General features: G+C 46.7%; 1 protein-coding gene across 3 annotated transcripts in view; it reads right to left on the bottom strand.

The window, feature by feature from the left end:
- The window catches only part of LOC127447264 (disintegrin and metalloproteinase domain-containing protein 23), a 91612-nt gene that overhangs the window by 20222 nt on the left and 49577 nt on the right, over positions 1-21813 (bottom strand). For all 3 annotated transcript variants that reach the window (XM_051709033.1, XM_051709035.1, XM_051709034.1), the window contains 7 exons: positions 12949-13014; positions 11935-12003; positions 10277-10443; positions 10090-10174; positions 1829-1916; positions 1546-1597; positions 874-973 (listed from right to left, as the gene is read on the bottom strand). In XM_051709033.1, the coding sequence (XP_051564993.1) occupies positions 874-973; positions 1546-1597; positions 1829-1916; positions 10090-10174; positions 10277-10443; positions 11935-12003; positions 12949-13014 (627 nt within the window). The remainder of the gene's footprint in view (positions 1-873; positions 974-1545; positions 1598-1828; positions 1917-10089; positions 10175-10276; positions 10444-11934; positions 12004-12948; positions 13015-21813) is intronic.

Genomic DNA, 21813 nt, shown 5'->3' with positions numbered 1-21813 from the left:
GGCTGATTGAACAAACTGATAGTCCCACCTCAAACTCACACCATTGGTTAAGTCAATGTGTTATGTTGGGCTGGACGGGTCGCTAAAACACAAAGAGCAATTTTTACAGTGCCACAGAGGCACAGTGTTTACACTTTGCGAGGAAATCAACCTACAAGTGGCTTACTTATAGTTGACGCTGAATTTTAAACTGGAATATGAGAAAGTATTTAAACATCAAAAAAGTTACACACTTTAGTTTTAAATTATGATTAATTAAATTCTGTATGTTTATTGCCACTAGTTAATGCATTTACATAATTTTATATTAAAACTGCTTTGTTCTGTTCTGTATGATTTCAACAGATCAGAATAAGAATAACAACATGGGGGTTTGTTTCCAACAAAGACAACCACACAAAACAATCTCTTTGCTGATCTGTCATTTATCAATAAATGGGGGCAGCTAATTTCCTTATTAAACATTCTAACGATTGTAGAATTTTCAGACTATGAATTGTAGAATTTGTATGAATAAATTTGGTAGAACAAATATGAATTGTCACCAACAAGCATAAGACACAATATCTTTGGCAGTAAAATAATGAAAGACTGTCAAGAAAACATCTTGGTGCATAATTTCATATTATTTTAAACTATCCTTCCAGCAGCTGAATGCGTTAAAACTGAATGCATGTCTGTCTGTGACAATTTATCCAGAAAAAATCATCTTGCACCAGTTGTCTGGCTTTGATTATAATAGACTGGCTGGTCTGCTTCCAAAGTCCTTTTTAAAGCAAGTCATACTGCTTACACTGCCTCTGGCTCCTTGTATAGTACGTCATTGTTTTTTAATACATTCTGATGAAGACCATGAAGATGATAATGCCTAACCTTGCTTGGTTTGTTAAAGAGGCAGTATCCTCCTCCCTTCAATAGGAAATCTTTAAAATCAGAGATACTGCACTTAGAGAACGTCCGTGGGTGCTGGACCCTGCATGGAGGGAGAGAGAGAGAGAGAGAGAGAGAGAGAGAGAGAGAGAGAGAGAGAGAGAGAGAGAAACGGAATGAGAAAGAGTGCATAGAGAAATGAAGTGAGAAAGAGTGCATAGGTTTTTTGTACCTTTCATCTGAAAAACCAAAAGACAACAAAGAGACAATGTGTGCATACACATTCCAATATTATACTCCTCTGAAAGCTCAATTGAGATGCATATCATTTGAAAACATTTATTAAATGAATTGGAAATAATTCCGATTCAGTGTAGTGTAGTGCATGTATAATAGTAATTGTATAAATGTATAATGGATTGTTTGTTGTTACTGGTTAGTTGTGTGCATATTTAAGGTAGCAGGTGACCTAATTTTAATGTTTGTGTTGTTTCATTGGTTTATATATTAATGGTGTTGTTTTGTGTGTGGTATGTGACAGTGTTTTTAATTTTTGTCACATAATGTAGTGATGTCAAAACTAATGCTTAACAGGGTCACAGCTGTCTAAGTGATCACAACCTATCATCACACACACAGATCACACCAATCACACTGATGTGGAGAGCATCTCACCCAGTGTCTTCCATGATGCAGCCCAGCCATGAGTTCATGCACCCGCACTCCTCTAAAAGACACACACATGGTAAATACACACTCTATATACTAATATGCCGTGTCAAAATGAAAGGTTGATGTTGTGTTAGCACAAATGTGTGTGTGTGTGTGTGTGTGTGTGTGTGTGTGTGTTGTATAAGAGAGAGATAGAGAAAGCGAGAGAGAGAGAGAGAGAGAGAGAGAGAGAGAGAGAGAGAGAGAGAGAGAGAGAGAGAGAGAGAGAGAGAGAGAGAGAGTTTACTTCTCTTTGACACTGCGTCCCACTGAATGCCGAGATTCTGAGCCAGACTCTGGGACAGCAAAAGTGCCATCGTCCATGTAGACCCATACTGCAGATACATCAAACACATACACAAACTGTAGTAAAGCAGTGTTAACCGTAATCTGTAGGCATACACTACACTTGACTTTAACCCTTTAATGCATGGGTGTTTCAACAAACATTACATACAGTACCTTGCATCTTTAGCAGCATGGCACATATTACAAATGGATCTATAACATGCCCAGATATTGTAACATTTTCAAAGCATTTTCAAGACAGTTTGAAAATAACAGAATATAATATATTCAGTTATATTGTGATGTATTATTTTTAATGTATCAAAGAGCAACAAATGATAGAACGGGATTCATTACTTACATGCTAGGGTTGCATGGTATAACAGTGCTATGGTAGTATCGCAGTCCTATAGCTTTAAAATATCGGTGGTGCCTTAATATTTTTAAATGGTAGTACTGTCAATACGGTAGTACCATAAGTAATGTTGCAAGTGATGTGTAATAGTTTTTCTTTTTTTTTCTGCTAAAATGTTCATTTGATTCAGAGGAGGCAAATGTCAGGATCCTGCCATCTTGGTTTGTTTGTTTGTTTGTTTGTTTGTTTGTTTTTGTAGTAGTATCCTGTCATCTCTGTATTTTATATTTTTGGTTTTCCTGTATTTATCCTGCTCTGTCCTTTTTATTCTCTGTGTTATGTGCTGTCTTGTCTTTGTTGAGCACATGGCTTTGTTTGTGTTACGCCATATACGGTCCTTGCTCTTCCCACTCGTTTTCTCCCTGGCCACAGCCTCTTGTTAGCCCTTATTTGTTAACTGTGCCCACCTGTTCCCAATTATGTGCATATATTCCTGCCTTGTTTCTCTGTTTATTGCTGGTTTGTCTTGTGATGTAAAATGACTGTATGTATTCGGTCTTGTTTCCTGTTCGGTCAGTTTGTCAGTTTTCTTGTCAGTTTCTTTTCCGTGTTATTTTTGTACTTTGTTTTTCACTGTTGATTGGTTATTTAAGTTCCCTGTCTGTCACTCACTCGATGTTGATGTAGTGACACTAGGGGTTCGATCTTGAGAGCCCCAATCACCTTTGCTTAAAATAGAAAATGGCCAATGAAAACTGGCGATGGAATTTGCATGCCACTCTCCGCCCCAGACATACAGGTATAAAAGGAGATGGCGTGCATCACTCATTCAGATTTTTTCTTCAGAGCCAAATGCATGTGTTCGTCCTCTCACTCTTTGCTACGCTGCTGGATTCTTACGGCACATATCAGTGGTCACCCTCACACGGTTGAGGGTTGTGTTTCCACAGGGTGCTTCGGCAGCCTGAGTCTGCAGATGCTAAAAGAGTATATTAGAAAGAGTATATTTTCTAAAAGAGCTCGTGCAAACGGTTGAAGTCTTTTTAAAGATGTCCTTCTGCGTTTGCGTTACTGGATGTGGCCGTTATCTCTCCCTTCCAGCTTTCGTGGAAGGGTTGTGTTCTCATTGCGAGAACATGCCCATGAGAATGTTGACGCTCAGCCGGCCTGGTCGGCAAGCACCGCGGGCGATCTGGATGTGGACATGGGAGCATTTCCGCCGGCTCAGCCCCCGCGGACCTCCCATCCCCCAGCACGCTCGTTCTGTCCGGACGAGCTGCCGAGCGATGCAGGCAGTCTGCCTCAGGGTGGGTTTAATGTGTCGTTCATGGCTCGTGACGAGGATGAGCTATCGGTCACGGCATTGGAAGGTGGGCTTCTGCTATCGGAGGCGGACGGATCTTCTGAGCTCCCGCCCACGGGTGGTAGAGCACAGGATGAGTCGGACGCTGAGATGGTTCTGACATGGCCCGCCCAGTGATGAGGCGACCGCTCCTGACCGGTCTGGCCCGGAACATCTCTCCAGCCCCACCATCACCATGGGCCAGCGTGTGGTGAGTATGACATCGCTGAGTGCCCTCTGGGCCTCAGCACCCTCATGGTCAATAAAAGAGCAGTCTTTCCGATCAATCAGGTGAAAGCGAGTACATCCCGTTCCCTCGTTCTCCATCGAGAGACAGCCGGCGAACAGGTAAGTGTGCTGGTCTCTGGGGCTGCTCGCCCACCCCAGTCACCGGCCAACATTACGGGCTTGCGGGGCGCCTTCCAGGTGGGGCACCTGCTCTGCCTTGCCGCAAACCACCCTGCCCAGGCATGGTAAGTCCAGTCGTCCCCCTGGTGCCACTGTCACGGAGGCTGGAGGCCTGGTTACAGCTCTCCAGCCCCTCACGGTGGCTCATCAGGACGATTCGCCTCGGCTACGTGATCTAGTTCGCCAGTCGCCCGCCCCGGTTCAGTGGCGTCCTCTCCACTAAGGTGCAGGGCGAGGGTGCCTCCATCCTTCGGGCGGAAGTTGCTACCCTTCTGGCGAAGGGAGCAGTAGAGCCCGTCCCCATAGCTGAGTTGCGCAAGGGCTTCTACAGCCCTTATTTTATCGTGCCCAAGAGAGGGGGAGGTTTGTGCCCAAGAGAGGGGGAGGGTCGCGCCCACTCTTGGACCTGCATGCCCTGAACAAAGCCTTACACAGGCTTCCGTTCAGGATGTTAATGCAGAAGCGCATCCTGGCATCAGTACGACATCAGGATTGGTTCACGGCTATCGATCTGATGGATGCGTACTTTCACGTATTGATCCTACCTTGACACAGACCCTTTCTTCGGTTTGCTTTCGAGGGTTGAGCATACCAGTACAAGGTCCTCCCCTTCGGTCTGTCCCTGTCCCCTCGTGTCTTTACCAAGGTCGCAGAGGCTGCCCTGGCCCCGCTAAGGGAGAAGGGCATACGCATTCTCAATTATCTCGACGACTGGCTAATCCTAGTTCACTCGCAAGATCTATTGTGTGCACACAGGGATCTTGTGCCCCAGCACCTCAACCAACTCGGGCTTCAGGTCAACTGGGAGAAGAACAAGCTCTTCCCTGTGCAGAGCATCTCTTTTCTTGGAATGGAGTTGGACTCGGTCACTCTCAGGGCACGTCTTACGACCGAACGTGCTCAGTCAGTGCTGACCTGCCTGAAGACCTTCAGGCAGAAGATAGCGGTGCCAGTGAAGCAATTTCAAAGGCTCCTGGGGCATATGGCATCCTCGGCGGCAGTTCTCCCCCTCGGGTTGATGCATATGAGACCGCTTCAGCACTGGCTACAGATTCAAGTCCCGAGGTGGGCATGGTGCCATGGCACCTGGTGTGTGACCATCATGCCACAGCGCCGTCAGACTTTCAGCCCTTGGTCGGACCTGGCGTTTCTACGGGCAGGTGTTCCCCTAGAGCAGGTCTTCGCCAGTGGTGGTAGACACGATCACTCAGGCCAGGGCCCCCTCTATGAGGTGGCTGTATGCCTTGAAGTGGCATCTTTTCGCTAACTGGTGTTCTTCCCGTGGGAAGACCCACAGAGATGCGCTGTCGGGTCTGTGCTGTCTTTTCTTCAGGAAGGGCTGGAGAGACGGCTGTCTCCACCTACCCTGAAAGGTGTACGTGGCTGCCACAGCAGCTCACCACGATACACGGGATGGCAGTCCTTCACGACAGCGCGACCTGATCAACAGGTGGGATCCGCGAGGTGATTGAATCCTCCTAGACTGCACCTGATCCCCTCTTAGGATCTCTCTGTGGTCCTACCTGCCCTACAGAGAGCTCCATTTAAGCCCCTGGAGCAGACCAAGCTCAGCATTCTGTCTCTGAAGATGGCCCTCCTGGTGGCACTCACTTCCATCAAGAGGGTGGGGGACCTGCAGGTGCTCTCTGTTACCAGCGAATGCTTGGAGTTCGGGCCGGCACACTCTCACGTGATCCGGTTACGTGCCCAAAGTTCCCACCACTCCTTTTTGGGACCAGGTGGTGAAACTGCAAGTGCTCCTTTCAGAGGAGGAAGACCCAGCCTTGTTGTTGCTGTGTCCAGTTCGCACCCTGCGCATCTATCTGGACTGCACGCAGGGCTTTAGACACTCGGAGCAGATCTTTGTCTGTTTTGGAGGACAGCTGAAAGCTGTCTCCAAGCAGAGGTTGGCCCATTGGATTGTGGATGCCATTTCTCTCACATATTAGTCTCAGGACTTGCCGTGCCCCTGAAAATCTGAAAGAATGATGCACGCCATCTCCTTTTATACCCATATGTCCAGGGTGGAGAGTGGCATGCAAATTCCACTCGCCAATTTTCATTGGCCTTTTCTATTTTAAGCAAAGGTGATTGGGGCTCTCAAGATCGAATCCCGACACAACGTCTCGTTCCCTCTATCATGGAACAGAGGTTACATCAGTAACCAAGACGTTTTCTTTCCATCCCATGCCCTGCGAGTCCTTTTTTTTTTTTTTGCAAGATCCCTGACATTACAAGCCAGCCCGTTTTGGACTCTGTCATAGGATTTATTTATTTTAAACTTTTTTTAGAAAAGCTGCCATTCAGAGGACTGCTCTCCACCGCTCGGCTTTTTTCATGGGCAGACTCCTTGTCCTTTGATAGAGTGAGAGCTCGGTAATGGAGCTCATGAAAATAGCCTCAGACACAGATTATAACAATGCCAGCCTGAAGGAAATATTTAAAGGGCCGGTCTCAATAAGCCTATGAGATCATGCTTGGCCAATGGGTGGAGTGAAATGAGTTTTAAAAAGAGTTAAATGAGTTATCCATCTGCTTGAGATTTTTTTATAGGTTCTCCTGAGGAACCCCTCACTCTGCCCTCCCTCAATTACTACTGCACCTCCTCGCCCATGGCCCCCCTGGACGTGCCCGCCCCCTAACGCTGAAGCCCCCGAAGGCGCCCACCCTGTCTACTGTAGTCACCCTAAAGATGCCGAGGAACAGGAGAGGATGGAGCCATAAGGTCCTGCTGAGGAAGCCCCCCGTTCCCTGCTCCAGTGGTCCCTGCTGCAGAGACCCTATAGCTCCCTGCTCTGGTGTTCCTGGAGGTCCCTGCTATGGAGGTCCACCCACTCCCTGCTCCAGTTGTCCCTGCTGTGGAGACCCCATCGCTCCCTGCTCTGGTGTTCCTGGAGGTCCCTGCTTTGGAGGCCCACCCACTCCCTGTTCCGGTGGTCTGGGAAGTCCCTGCTGCATAGGCCTCTCTGCACCCTACTCTGGTGTTCTCTCTGCAGAAGCCTCTCCACTCCCTGCTCTGGTGGTCCCTGCTGTGGAGACCCACCCTCTCCCTGTTCCAGTGGTCCCGGAAGTCCCTGCTGCGGAGGCCCCTCTGCTCCCTGCTTCGGTGTTCCCTGCAACAAAAGCCCCTAAGCTCCCTGCTCTGGAGGTCCCGGAGGTCCTTGCTGTGGAGGCTCCTCTGCTCCCTGCTCTGTTGGTCCCAGTGGTCCCTGCTGCGGAGGCCTCTCCACTCCCTGCTCTGGTAGATCCTGCTGCAGAAGCCCCTAAGCTCTCTTCTCTGGTGGTCCTGGAGGTCCCTGCTGTGGAGGCCCCTCCACCCCCCAGATCCGGTGGTCCCATAAGTCCCTGATGTGGAAGCCCCTTTGTTTCCTGTGTTCCCTATTCTGGCCACAGTGGCTGCTCAAGCCCTTTCTTCAGTGGCCGTTTGAACCCTCTCCCCAGTGGCCACCGCCAACCTTTCCTTCTCCCATACGTATGTCGCCAGTCCAGTCCTCTTCCCAGCGACACACCTTTCCTTGGTCGGTCACACCGCACCTAGTCTGTTCCTGCTCTACCTGCTCAGCCAGCCCACCTCTGGTCTGCCCCTTCTGGAACCCCCCTGATCTTCTCCTTGCCCTCCAGCTCCGCTAGTGCCCCCGTGGTCTCCAGCTCCCCCTGGTTTGACCCGCCAGCTCCCCCTTTGTCTGCCCTGCCAGCTCTGTCTTTGTCTGCACCCTGCCCACCCACCCTTGCCCTGATAGAAATCCCCCTGGACCATTCAACCAGATCCACCTTCCTCCTTCCACATCAATAACCATTAATTATCTGATGTAACCAGAAAATTCTGTCTCAGACCGTCACTAGTGTATTTCTCTATATCTGTTTCTTAAATAATTTCATTTTCTAGAAGTATAAAAAGGTGTAAATAGTATTTTGAATAGTTGGTGTTTTTAGGTTCATGCAGGTCGTTTTGTCCTTCAGACAGTGACAACAGAACACAAAGTGAATGTGTGCTCCGCCAGAAATTTCAAATGCCCTTCCTATGTAATTTATCCTGGAGCCAACACTGGCGATCAGGAACTTTGTTAAATTTAATTTGCTATTTCCCGACGTCCATCTAGTGCATGGTTACTTAGTTAATGCTATAAATAATAGCACAGATTGGTCAAGGACGTGTTTATACTCAAAACAGCAAGATGCAGAATGGGAATCTCCTTTTAACAGTTATAACATGACACCGCATTTTTAAAAGCAGCGCGAGATGTATGATAAGGGACAAAGCGGTTAAGACTGTTGCATTTTTTCCCTCTAACATTAAATTTTTACTCCACTGATGGTTAGGTTTAGGTTTGGGGTTTCAGTTAGGGGGTACAGTTTATAAAATAAGCCTTCCACTGCACTGTATTACAGCCTGTAAAGCTGAAAACAACTTGCTTCTCAACAAACTTTTGGTGCGCCACTACATAAGACATTTTACACAGAAAATGGAGATCCAACATGCCCATAAGCCCAACAACACTTACTGCTTTGGCTACTTGGGGCTATGTTTCGAATTTTGGATAAGCACAGACCAATTTCAGCTAAAGAAAATTCAACCTACTATTTCACTGTGAGATCAGTCTGCAGTTAAAATGTGTTTTTGTGTTTCATGGCTCTGTAAGTGCCTTTTTATTTCACTCAATAACAAACAAATAGCAATTAAAACACAATAAATCATATAAATTCTCATATTTTGATTGATTAAGTAAGGGTAATACTTTATTTTGATGGTCCCAAATAGATATTTAACTGACTATAAATGATTTATCGACTGACTTGCTATAGCTAGTAAACAGTGTTTCAACAAACATTCAGTAGACTTTCTATAGCATGTATAACAGCAGAAAAATAACAGCTTATCGACTGACTTGCTATAGGTAGTAAACAGTGTTTCGACAAACATTCAGTAGACATTCAGTAGCCTGTATACAGATCTTTTAATGAACTGATGTTCTCAACAATAATGTAAGTAGGTCATTAATAGAGATCTATATACAGGATACTGAAAGTCTACTAAATGTTTGTTGAAACACTGTTTACTAGCTATAGCAAGTCAGTTGATAAATGTAAGTAGGTCATTAATAGAGATCTATATACAGGATACTGAAAGTCTACTGAATGTTTGTTGAAACACTGTTTACTAGCTATAGTAAGCCAGTTGATAAGTCACTTATAGTCAGTTAAATATCTAATTGGGACCATCAAAATAAAGTGTTACCTAAGTAAGTTTTCTTAAATGCATTTAAGCAACATTATATAAAAACGGTATAGATCATCCTACTCAAATGCATATGATATAAACAAGAGTTAGGTCAGAGGTAATCCATAAGTAACTGATTAGATTACCCAAAAGTATAATCAAAGATATTACATTACTGATTGCAATTCTAGTAATGTAATTTGTAATCAGTACCAGTTTACAATTTAGCAGTAATCTACCCAGCACTGTATATAAAAAAAATTGCAGATCACTTTAGAATAAATTTAAGCTTTAACTATTTTTCTTCATTTTCTTCAAAATCGACGATATAGTAGTCATTTGTATGATTATTGTTTTGTAATAAACAAAGAAATAGATATCCTGTGATAGAAAACATAAGTATGAAAATAATCCCAAAAATATTGCAAATATAATTGCGACATTATTACATATCTCGAGATCATTAACTACCCTGGAATATTTTGGTATATTTAGGTAATTAAACAACTGGAAAAACATACTTTTTTATTGTTACATAATTCATAAGAAAAAGGTCGAGAAAAACTAAAGAGATGGGGGCACCAACTCCAAAAAATGGATGAGGTAGATGGGGTCACTAAAGACCTGAACTATGAATTTAAAAGTCAAACTTTGGGTACACATTGAATATGTTATTGCTCTCACTCAGAAAAACGTTCAATAACAACCCTAGTTCTGATAAATGATATATAATCGATAATATGTGTTTAGACAGACAGACAGACAGATAGATACTGTAGATAGACAGCCAGACAGACAGACAGACAGGCAGACAGATAGATAGATTTTTCTGACAACTGATACACTTTTTGAAAGCATTTTGATTAGTTTTGCTCAATCTACAATTTATTTTCTTACCTCATTCACTCCAACACCATGACTCACAGAACACATTCCTCCAAAATACCCTGTGCTGCTCCGAGGATAGTGAAATGTCACATTACTGCACACACACACACACAGGGAGGATTATGTATACATACTTAATTTATTTACTATGTGGGTGTTATTATGAAAGCAGTTATAAACAAACAGCTGAACTCACGAGAACAGATGTACTGCATCTGCACGTTGTCTAATGTGTTGCTGTCGATATTTGGAAAAGTTCCGCAGCATATTGAATGGAATCACACTAATGGGAATGTAATCCCTGTCTGTCCAGATCTCTACAGCAACCAGGACAACACGGGTGTTCAGATGCTCTTTAAAAATCTGACATTGCACACAAAGAGAGACAGGGAAAGGGAAAAGACACAGGATGAAGAACAACAGTGTAGAGAGGGAAAGAGAGAGAGAGAGAGAGAGAGATCCAAGAAGGTTAAAAACTTGTAAACATACACTGTCAGGTACCTTTCTCTACAAATATATTGAAATTGGGTTCATTACTCGCAGCTTCTGTACACTGTTCAAATGTACTACCATTCGATTGTATGAACTGAAATATTAAAGGAGCAATATGTAACACTGACATCAATCGTTTAAAATGGGTACTGCAGTCCAAATTCAAAATATTGGAGAGTTGTCTCCCCTGCCCCCTCCTCCCCAGACTCCAAGTTCACGCAGGTTTCCAGGTTGAGGACACGCAACAGGAACGAGCAAACTGACAATGGCAAGCGGCGAGCCTTACACTGTAAGTTGACCAGCTAATGTATACGTTTGCAATGTTTTTATTGTTTGCAAATTATAAACTAGCTCATGTGGATTTTTTTTTAACTCCGTCAATGTTAGCTAGATATATTGCTGGCTTCCATGGCTGCAGCGCGCTGTGTTTGCCTGCTAACTTGTTTCAAATCTGGCAACACGGGGTGTCGGAATACTATTAGGAAATGGGCAGTGGGCGGAATCACACACTTCACACTTTTCAGTTCTCCTGTTGTGCCCAGGTGTACTTCCCTGAAGATCAGATTTTTATTAAAAACTCTAATTTGGCTGGCATTTTGTGCTTGTCACTAGGGATGCACAGCTCAGATATTGACATTTTTAAACGGATTGGTATTGGTCCGACGAGCCCAAAGCAAATCCGATACTGTATGTGACGAGGAGGAGGGCGTGGTCGGGCCGTGAGGACACACGCCCCACACTGAATTGTCTTAATCAGCCAGGAGGGGAATAAAGACGAGCCAGAGGTGCCAGTTCGAGAGAGAGAGACACAAGCGGCCGCTGTATGTGTCCATGTGTTTATGTTTCTTTAAGTTCATTTATGTCATTAAAGTTATGTTGACTGTTCTGCCGGTTCCCGCCTCCTCTTTGCCCAACGTGAGAACCCTGTTACAAAGTAATAACCAAGGGCTTCATATATGAGTTTCTAAGTTACTGTGTTATGTTAAAGAAAGAAAGAAAGAAAAAAAAACATTGTATGAGAATAAATTAATAATTCATTATTTACGCGTAGATAATAAATATGTATGTGAGCTGGACTGGGCAGTAACATTTTATTAACAGGGAAGTATAATAACTTTTTTGCTTCAATATTGTGCTGGGATTTGTGTTTCTTTTGAACCAGATACTGACACAGATCACATGTTTTTTTCCAAACTGACAAGCTCCAATACAGACTTCAGAATGAAATGTGTTTTTTTTTACACAAGCTTCGAAGCTTCGTTGTCAAATGTCCCATTATTACCTTTCTCCAGCAGGTGACTATGATGTTAAATAATAAAAAAAGGTAACTTTAACAACATAATAATAGTAATTTCAACTCACAGCATCAACCAGGTTGACCACAGACTTGGCATAATTCTGTGAGTGCTGCATAGTCTTCTGCCTCTTAAACTGTGGGATAATATTGATATAGTTATATATTTATATACACATTAAATCAAAAGATCAAACAAACACTCTAACATGGCGCACTTAAATGCAACCCATGTCATTCAGCATTTTTCTAACACTAATAATACTGCAATCAGAGAAATATAATTAGTCAGGAGAAAAACACTCTTCACTCTGTAATAGAAAAAGATTGCTCTCCAGTGGCTATTACTGTCACAGCAGCCTCCTGATGAGATAAAGGGCACAGATTTACAGCAGAATGACATGTTTCTGAAATGCCATTTCTATCAACCAAGCTTATCCCAAACTCTGACTCAAGCACTATAATTTAATAGCAACGATTAATAGACAGGAATGTTGTTGACAGACTTTTGACAATGGCATGCAGTCTTGGCCTCATTGTAGCCTTTTCTTGACAAGAACTGCCCACTTAGACATTAAGAGAGCATTTGACTGACATGTAAAGCAACCAACCATGGTTTGTTTTCATTTGGTGTGAGCTTATTCGAAAAAGATTATACTACAATAGTAGAAAGGTATGAGAAAAACATGAATTCAAATAATCACACAGTAGTCATCAAATGGTTGTACAGATAACACCCAAAAAAATGTGCAAAAACTGTGTATAGATTTGTCAGCAGAATTTCTGTCTGTCCAAAAATAAAAAGTAGCCAACTTATTCTTTTACTCCGACAACCAAGTGGAATATTTAATTCTGATATTGCAGAACACGTTCTTTTGAAAAGTTGTAATAATACTACGAAATGACGAAATCGTAAGAAATCGAGTTAGTACAAAAACCTGTTAAAAATCTGTTTGTTGACTGGTTGGTCTCTATAGAAATAAAAGTCATAACTTTCTAAATGGTGGATCTGAAATAGACACCTGGAATGAACTGACACTGACATGTATTCTGTTATGCTGAAACAGCATTAATACACGTACCATGTTGTGGTCAATGACGATCATCAGTTCAATATACTTAATCTCCTCAAACACATTCCTCGGCATCTGGAAGAGAAACAAAAAGACAGCAGAATCAGGCCTACACTGCCAGTCTTGCTGCATGTAGTATAGTCCTTGTGAATGCAAAGTGTCCCAGTTTTATATACAATTTTATATATTAAAAACTTCACATTGGGCTGCTCATTTGTAAAATGAATGAATATACCTTTGCCTGAGTCAAACATTTTGGCTGCATCTCAGTTCACATACTTCAATTACACACTATGGCCCTGATTTACTAAAATCTGAAATAACTGGTACTTATTAGCTTGTGCAATCATTCAAATTGCATGTGCGGGTGATTTACTAAGAAAAATCGTGCAAATAACTACATGTGCAAATGTTTTGGCACACCCTCATAAAGGAGTCTTATATTATATAATATGACATTGATTAATACATCTATTTATTTATAGGATTATACAATATCATAAAATCCTTGCTATTAAGCAAGTGTTAGTTCAAGAGAATACCCATATATGACACTCTTCTCTTTAACTCATAATTCACAAAGAAGAAAATAAAATATTATGTTTATTGGCATACTATATAGTAGGGAAGTATGGATATTCGGACACAGTGTGCAAGTGCGACTGCAGGGTTTTGGATGGGGTGTGTGGCTAATCAATGGTTAGTCTGGTGGAAATTCCAGAATGGCTAAAATTGCTTACAGCACCTTTAACTTGAACCCGGAATATTCCTTTAAAAGCTCACCTCACCTCACACACACACACACACACACACACACACACACACACACACACACACACACACACACACAGAGTGGACTAATTGCAAAACATTGGTCTCATTTTACAGAAAACCTACCAAATAAAGAAAAAAGATTCCAAAAATTCATAAATAATTTTGTATATTTTTACAATCTTATGAGGAATGTTTATTTTTCATTCAGGCTCTGTTTGCTCTATGTCCCTGAAAAGCATGTTAGTTAATTCCACTAGATGGCAGAATATTAAGAAAATTATTTTTTTCTTTCACCTTCCATCACAATATCCAGATCTTAAATGGAGGTGGCGCTTTAAAGCAGCTGAGCACTCACATATGTGCTTGTCTATAGAGTGTCAGAGGGTGAGGGGAGACAAGAGACCCAAATGCAGAGGTGGCAGTTCAAAAGGATTTAATAAACACAAAAGTTCTCAAAGAATGAGGTCAGGCACACCTTGCGCTGGCTGCAGAGAGCAGAGTCAAAGCGAGCTGCTCAATGGGCTAAGGGAAGAGTGTATCCATTGGATGGGTGCGTGTGTTGTGGAAGTCAGGAGCAATCGAAGAAAGTCTGTTAAAGCTGGTGTGGTGCAAAGCAAAGCCCAGAAGATATTCTCCCCCGAGACGCGGGCAGAGACCGAGGAATCCTCCTCCACAGGAATTGGGCAACACGACTGGCGAAAGCGGCAGCAAACGGGAAGGTAACCACACCTCTACAGACAGGCAAACAACAGAGACACGAGCAAGCGCCAACTACACAAGAGAGCACAGTTAACATTGGACAGCAAATAATAAACTGGCGAAGAAAGAGGGGAAACACAAGGAATAAGAAGGGAGTGCAGAGTGAAGCAGGTGGAATGGGTGAGTAAATCATTGCAGTGATCAGCATCTCCCTGAGAACGTTCAGCGTTCCCATGGAAATGCTGATCACGTGTGCTGGCTCCACCTGTGAGATATGAGGGAGAGAGAAAAACAAACAACAGTAAGAGTCAGCACAAATGCCTGAACTGAAACCCAGAGGACAAACTCACTATAGCCCACAGCTGTTGACAGAACTCTGCCCAAAAACGTGACACAAACTGGGGGCCTCTGTCAGAAACCACATCGACCGGGAGATCATGAATTCGGAAGACATGATTAATGACCACTACTGCTGTCTCCCTCGCTGAGGGTAATTTGTGGACGGGAATAAAATGAGGAGGTCTTATTAGTCACGCAAATAGTGCAAGCAGCAATGAACTGATGAACGTCCCCTGCAAACGATGGCCACCAGAAACGCTGTCTAATGAGCATTTGGGTACAAGTAGCCTCCGGGTGGCAGGCGACGTTAGATGAGTGATCCCACTGAAGGACGGGCGTTCAAACTGATCACGGAACAAACAGTTTTCCCGCTGGGCAGGTGGCGGGGACGCTGTATTTCGTAGTGCTGTGCGGGAGCCTCCACCTCCCAGGATACCATGTCCACCACTCGATGAGCGGGGAGGATGGTATCGGCTGGGGCAGTGAAGGTCTTGATTTCGAAACATCAAGATAAGGAATCGGCTTGACGTTCTTGGAGCCTGGGCGATACGAGAGGGTGAAATTAAAACGAGTGAAAAACAACGACCAGCGAGCCTGCCTAGAGTTAAGCGGTTTGGCGCTATGGATGTACTCTAGGTTCTTGTGATCAGTCCAAACCACGAAAGGTAACCCTCTAACCAATGACGTCACTTGCCCAAGGCCAACCGGACAGCCAGTAATTCTCAGTTACCGACATCATAATTCTGTTCTGCTGGAGTCAGTTGGTGCGAAAGGAACACACATGTATGCATATTTCCATCCGAGGGAGAGCGCTGTGAGAGGACCACTCCAACACCTACCTCAGATGCATCCACCTCCACCATGAACTGACTAGCAGGGTGGGGGTTAATTAAAATGCAGTAAAACCACTCCTTGAGTTTAGCAAACACAGCTTCAGCCCACGCAGACCAACAAAAGTCAGTGCGTGTGGAGGTGAGATCCGTCAGGGTTGCAGCGATTTGGCTATAATTTCTAATAAACCTCCGGTAAAAATTGGTGAACCCCAGAAACCTCTGCAATGCCTTGCGGGAATCTGGGGTTGGCAACTCGGAGACGGCTTTCACCTTGGCCGAGTCCATACGTACTCCCTTGGACAAAACGATGAACCCCAAAAATGGAACTGACTGTGCATGAAAAGCGCACTTCTCCACCTTGACAAACAGCTGTTCCCTGTCTGTCACTCACTCGACATTGTGTCGATGTAGTGACACTAGGGGTTCGCTCTTGAGAGCCCCAATCACATTTGCTTTATTCAGAAAAGGCCATGAAAATTAGCGAGTGGAATTTGCCGCCCTGGACATACGGGTATAAAAGGAGATGGCATGCACCACTCATTCAGACTTGTTCTTCGGAGCCAAGCGCATGTGTGTGTGTGTGTTCGTCCCGTCACCTTATTCCTTGCTGCTGGAATTTATGGCGCATATCAGCGGTCGCCCTCGCACGGTCGAGTGTTGTGCTTCCCCTGGGCCCTTTGGCGGCTGAGTCCACAGGTGTTAAAAGAGTATATTCCAAAAGAGTATATTTTCTCTAAAAGAGCTCCGCACAAATGATTGCCATCTTTTTAAAGATGTCCTTTCTCCTTTGTGCTACTGGGCGTGGCCGTTATCTCTCCCCACTGGATGGCCACGAGATCTGTCTCGAGTGCTTGGGTTGCCAGCACGCCGAGGAAGCTTTCGTGGAAGGGTCATGTTCTCACTGCGAGAACATGTCCATGAGAATGTTGTGGTTGCGGCTCTCTTCCTTCTTTATGAAGCAGAGAGCCACCGCGGCTGCTTCCCGACCCAGTCTGTCCTGCGTTGTAACTCAGGCGGCTGCATTGGTGAGTGCCTCCCAGCCCCCAGCACGCTCGTTCTGCCCGGTAGAGTTTACGAGTGAGGTAGGCGGTCCGCCTTAGGGCGGATTTATTATCTCGTTCGGGGCTCACAACGAGGATGAGTTATCGGTTGCAGCATCGGAGGGTGGGCTTCTGCTTTCAGAAGTGGACAAATATTCTGAGCTCCCGCTCTCGTGCAGTAGAGCTCAGGATGAGGCAGACGCTAAGTTGGCAGCCGTGCTTGCCCGGGCGGCCGCGTACATCAGGCTGGAGTGGAACCATCCACCCTGCCCTGAGCATTCGTGGCTGGATGACTGGATTCTGGGCTCAGACCCGACTCACGGCCGCACCCCGCCCCAGTGCCCTTCGTGCCTTAAGTGCACAAGGAGCTTGTGAAGTCATGGAAGACAGCTTTCTCTGCCCGTACACGCTTCGCTGGCTCGTCCACCCTAACTACCCTCGACGGCGGGGTGGCTAAGGGATATGTCGAGCTTCCCCAGGTAAAGCATGCCATCGCAGTGCATTTATGCCCGTGGGTGCAGCCACCTGGAGGAACCGACCAAGGCTCCCTTCCAAGGCGTGTAAGTTTTCTTTGTCACTCGTGGCGCAGGCTTACAATGTCGCGGGTCAGGCCGCTTCTGCCCTGCATGCCATGGCCATCCTGTAGGTCCACCAGGCAAAGACACTCGAAGATCTACACAAGGGTAGGACCGACCCAGGGCATATGCAGGAACTGCGTACCGCGACCGTCCCTTCTCTATGGATGACGAAAGTCACGGCGCGCGCCCTGGGCTGGACGATGTCCACCTTGGTGGTCCAAGAGCGGCACCTGTGGCTCAACCTTGCGGAGATGGGTGACGCCAAGAAAGCCCACTTTTTCAATGCGCCCATCTCCCAAGGGGGGCTCTTTGGCGACACTGTCGAGGATTTCACCCACCAGTTCTCGACAGTGAAGAAGCAGACGGAGGCCATCAAACACATCCTGCCGCGGCACGGCGCAGCCGCCTATAGACCTCCGAATTCCCACACCCCACCTGTCTCTCGCTAGGGCCGTCCTCCTGTGGTGCCGGCCCTGGATCCCGCACCATTGGAGCCCGTACACTGGTCTTTGAGAAGAAGATGATTCGGCTCGGTGATCCAGTTCGCCAGACAACTCCCCAGGTTCAGTGGCATCCTCTCCACCACTGTGCGAGGTGAGGATGCCTCGGTCCTTCGGGCAGAGGTCACCACCCTTCTAGCGAAGGGAGCGAAAGAACCCGTCCCCTTAGTCAAGTCGCACAAGGGCTTTTACAGCCTTTATTTTATCGTGCCTAAGAGAGGTGGGGGGGTTGCACCCAATCCTGGATCTGCGTGCCTTGAACAGAGCGTTACACAGGCTTCCATTCAAGATGTTGACGCAGAAGAGCCTGTACGACATCAGGATTGGCTATCGACCTGAAGGATGCGTACTTTCACGTATCGATCCTTCCTTGACACAGACCCTTTCTTCGGTTTGCCTTCAAGGGACGAGCATACCAGTACAAGGTCCTCCCTATCGGTCTGTCCCTGTCTCCTCGCGTCTTTACCAAAGTCGCAGAGGATTCCCTGGCCCCACTGAGGGAGAAGGGCATTCGCATTCACAATTATCTCGACGACTGGCTGATCCTAGTTCACTCACGAGATCTATTGTGTGCGCACAGGGACCTTGTGCTTCGGCACCTCAACCAACCGGGGCTTCAGGTCAACTGGGAAAAGAGCAAGCTCTCCCAGGTAGAGCATCAGCATCTCTCGGTATGGAGTTGGACTTGGTCACCCTGATGGCATGCCTTACGAATGAGCGTGCACAGTCGGTGCTGGTGTGCCTCAAAACCTTCACACAGAAGGTAGCAGTCCCGGTGAAACAATTTCAGAGGCTCCTGTGGCATATGGCATCCTCGGTGGCGGTACTCCTCCTCGGGTTGATTTATGGAGACCGCTCCAGCACTGGCTATAGACTCGAGTCCCGAGGTGGGCATGGCGCCACAGCACCCAGCGTGTGACTATCACGCCTCGGTGCCGTCAAACTTTCAGTCCTTGGTCAGACCTGGTGTTTCTACGGGCAGGGGTTCCCTTAGAGCAGGTCTCGAGGTGCATCCAGGTCATGACAGATGCCTCGAATTCGGGCTGGGGCGCTGTGTGCAATGGGCAGACATTATCGGGGCTCTGGAAAGGGCCCCGCCTGTAACGGCACATCAACTGCCTAGAGTTGCTGCCAGTATTGCTGGCCCTGTGGAGACTTCAGCCGTTGATTCAGGGCAAGCACGTGTTGATCCTGACGGACAACACAGCGACTGTGGTGTACATAAACTGGCAGGGCGGGGTACGCTCACGCTGCATGTCGCAACTTGCCCACTGCCTCCTCCTTTGGAGTCAGCAGATGTTGAAGTCTCTGCGAGCCACTCACCTCCCGGGCGTCTTCAACCGTGCAGTGGACGTGCTCTCATGGCAGGTAACACTCCGCGGAGAGTGGCGACTCCACCACCGCACGGTCCAGCTGATTTGGGAGCGATTTGGAGAGGTGCAGGTGGACCTGTTCGCCTCCCAAGAGTCCTCTCACTGCCCCTTTGGTACTCCCTGTCTGAGGCTACCCTTGGTGCAGATGCCTTGGCACACAGCTGGCCTCGGAGGCTACACAAGTACGTGTTTCCCCCAGTGAGCCTCATTGCACAGATGTTGTGCAAAGTTAAGGAGGACAGGCAACAAGTCCTGATGGCTGTGCCATACTGGCCAAACCGGACTTGGTTTACAGACCTGATGCTCCTGGCAGTAGCCCCTCCCTGGTGCATTCCCCTGAGGCAGGACCTTCTCACTCAGGGGCAGGGCATGCTCCGGCACCTGCGGCCAGACCTCTGGAATCTCCACATCTGGCTCCTGGATGGGACGTTGAGGACCTATCAAGACTTCTGCCAGCGGTGGTAGACACGATCACTCAGGCCAGAGCCCACTGGATGGGAGACCATCTCGACAGCATGACCTGATCACCAGGTTCCTCAAAGGCACATGGAGATTGAATCTCCCTAGACCGTGCCTGATTCTCTCTAGGGATCTCTCCTGCCTTACAGAGAGGCCCCTTTGAGCCCCTGGAGCAGGCCGAGCTCAGCACTTTGTCCCTGAAGATTGCATCCTGGTTGCGCTCACTTCTATCAAGAGGGTGGGGGACCTGTAGGTGCTCTCTGTCACCAGAAAATGTCTGGAGTTCAGACCGGCACACTCTCACGTGATCTTGAGACCCCGGCCCGGTTACGTGCCCAAAGTTCCCACCACTGCCTTCCAGGATCAGGTGGTGAAACTGCAAATGCTCCCTTCAGAGGAGGAAGACCCAGCCTTGTCGTTGCTGTGTCCAGTTCGCACCCTGCGCATCTATCTGGACCCGTTACGGGGTAACAACAGGTAGGCCGGGTGGCCGGTCGGGTGTATCGCTTGCATTGCGCCTTTCCCCTTTTGAGGTGATAATGTGTGCTATCTTGTCCACAACAGTTCCCCGTAACTGGTGAACACTGTACACCTCTTTAATTCCTTAAGCACTATTCAGTGGTGAACTCTGCGGAGGAGTGACACCGCCAGGCCCAGTACTCGTGGTATGCCCCTTTTTAAGTGAGCCCATGTACTTGGGCTCAGTGCTCCATATGGTAATTCCCCCCTTCGGTAATCCCGTATGATGCGTTTCCACTGTTCGGTTTCCCCTCATCAGAGCTCTGCTCTGCCTCAGCCACTGTTGCTGTGTACCCTCTTCGTAGATAGGGTCCTCCCCAGTGGCATCATTCCATATGTGAACTTCCCCATCAGTAAGTCCATGTGAGGTATTCTCCACATGTTAACCTCCCTCTGGTAGGATGTGGTCTCTGTAGTGCTCTCCCTCCTGGAGAGGGAAGAGCTTCCCCAGCACTATTCTAGCAGGTGCTCGGTGGGAAATTACTTAATACAAAAATCAGGAAAGGCCACCACCTGTAGGTTCCTCGGGTAAGTGCCTCCTCCCACCTTTATTGAGACCCAGGAGAAAACTTATGAGACCACCATGTGGTTGAGCGCTCGCTACGAGGCACGCAGCAGCCTGCCCATGTCTGCTCATCTGTACCTCGCAACACGGTTCATCGCCTGCTGTATTTTGTATAGGAACCCCTAGTGTCACTACATCGACACAACGTCAAGTGAGTGACAGACAGGGAACGTCTTGGTTACTGGTGTAACCTCTGTATCCTGATGGAGGGAACGAGACGTTATGTCCCTCCTGCCGCGACGCTGAACTGACCACTGACATGGCCGGGACTCTCTCTTGGCTCCTCAGCACAACTCTGAATGAGTGGTGCATGCCATCTCCTTTTATACCCATATGTCCGGGGCGGAGAGTGGCATGCAAATTCCACTCACCAATTTTCAATGGCCTTTTCTGAATAAAGCAAAGGTGATTGGGGCTCTCAAGAGCGAACCTCTAGTATCACTACATCGACATAATGTCTCTTTCCCTCAATCAGGGAACAGAGGTTACACCAGTAACCAAGACGATTCTGCAACAGCTGTTGAAGCACCTGTTTGACGTGCTGCACATGGTCCTACATATTCTGGAAAAAGATCAGAATATCATCAAGATAAACAAACACAAAATGATCGACCATGTCTCTAAGCACATCATTCACGAACCCCTAGAAGACGGTGGGGGCACTGACCAATCCGAAAGGCATGAACAAATACTCAAAGTGCCCCCTATGGGTGTTAAATGCCGCCTTCCACTCATCCCTCTTCCTGATACAGACCAGGTGATAAGCATTATGCAGGTACAACTTCGTAAAGATGGAATTCCCCCTGCAAGAGTTCAAAGGCTGAGGACATCAAAGGCAAAGGATAATAATTCTTCACCGTGATGTCATTCAGCCCCCGATAATCTATGCAGGGTCTAAGCGAGCCATCCTTCTTCTCCACAAAGAGGAAACTTGCCCCTGTGGGTGATGAGGAAGGGCGGATGAGACCGGCTGCTAAAGAATCATTTATATACCTGTTCATGGCCTCCCTCTCAAGAGCCGAGAGTGAATACAGCCATCCTTGAGGAGGAGAGGAGCCAGGAAGCAATTCAATAGCATAGTCATATGGGCGATAAGGAGGGAGGGTTGTGGCGTGGGACCTGCTGAACACTGGCTTCAAGTCGTGGTACGCCAATGGTACTCCGGACAAATACGCTGGCTCATCCTGCAATGAAA

The sequence above is a fragment of the Myxocyprinus asiaticus genome, chromosome 10, assembly GCF_019703515.2.
Source record: "Myxocyprinus asiaticus isolate MX2 ecotype Aquarium Trade chromosome 10, UBuf_Myxa_2, whole genome shotgun sequence".
NCBI classification, from domain to species: domain Eukaryota; kingdom Metazoa; phylum Chordata; class Actinopteri; order Cypriniformes; family Catostomidae; genus Myxocyprinus; species Myxocyprinus asiaticus.
Note: the sequence above shows the minus strand (reverse complement) of the source record. Positions and strands in the feature narration are given on the sequence as shown.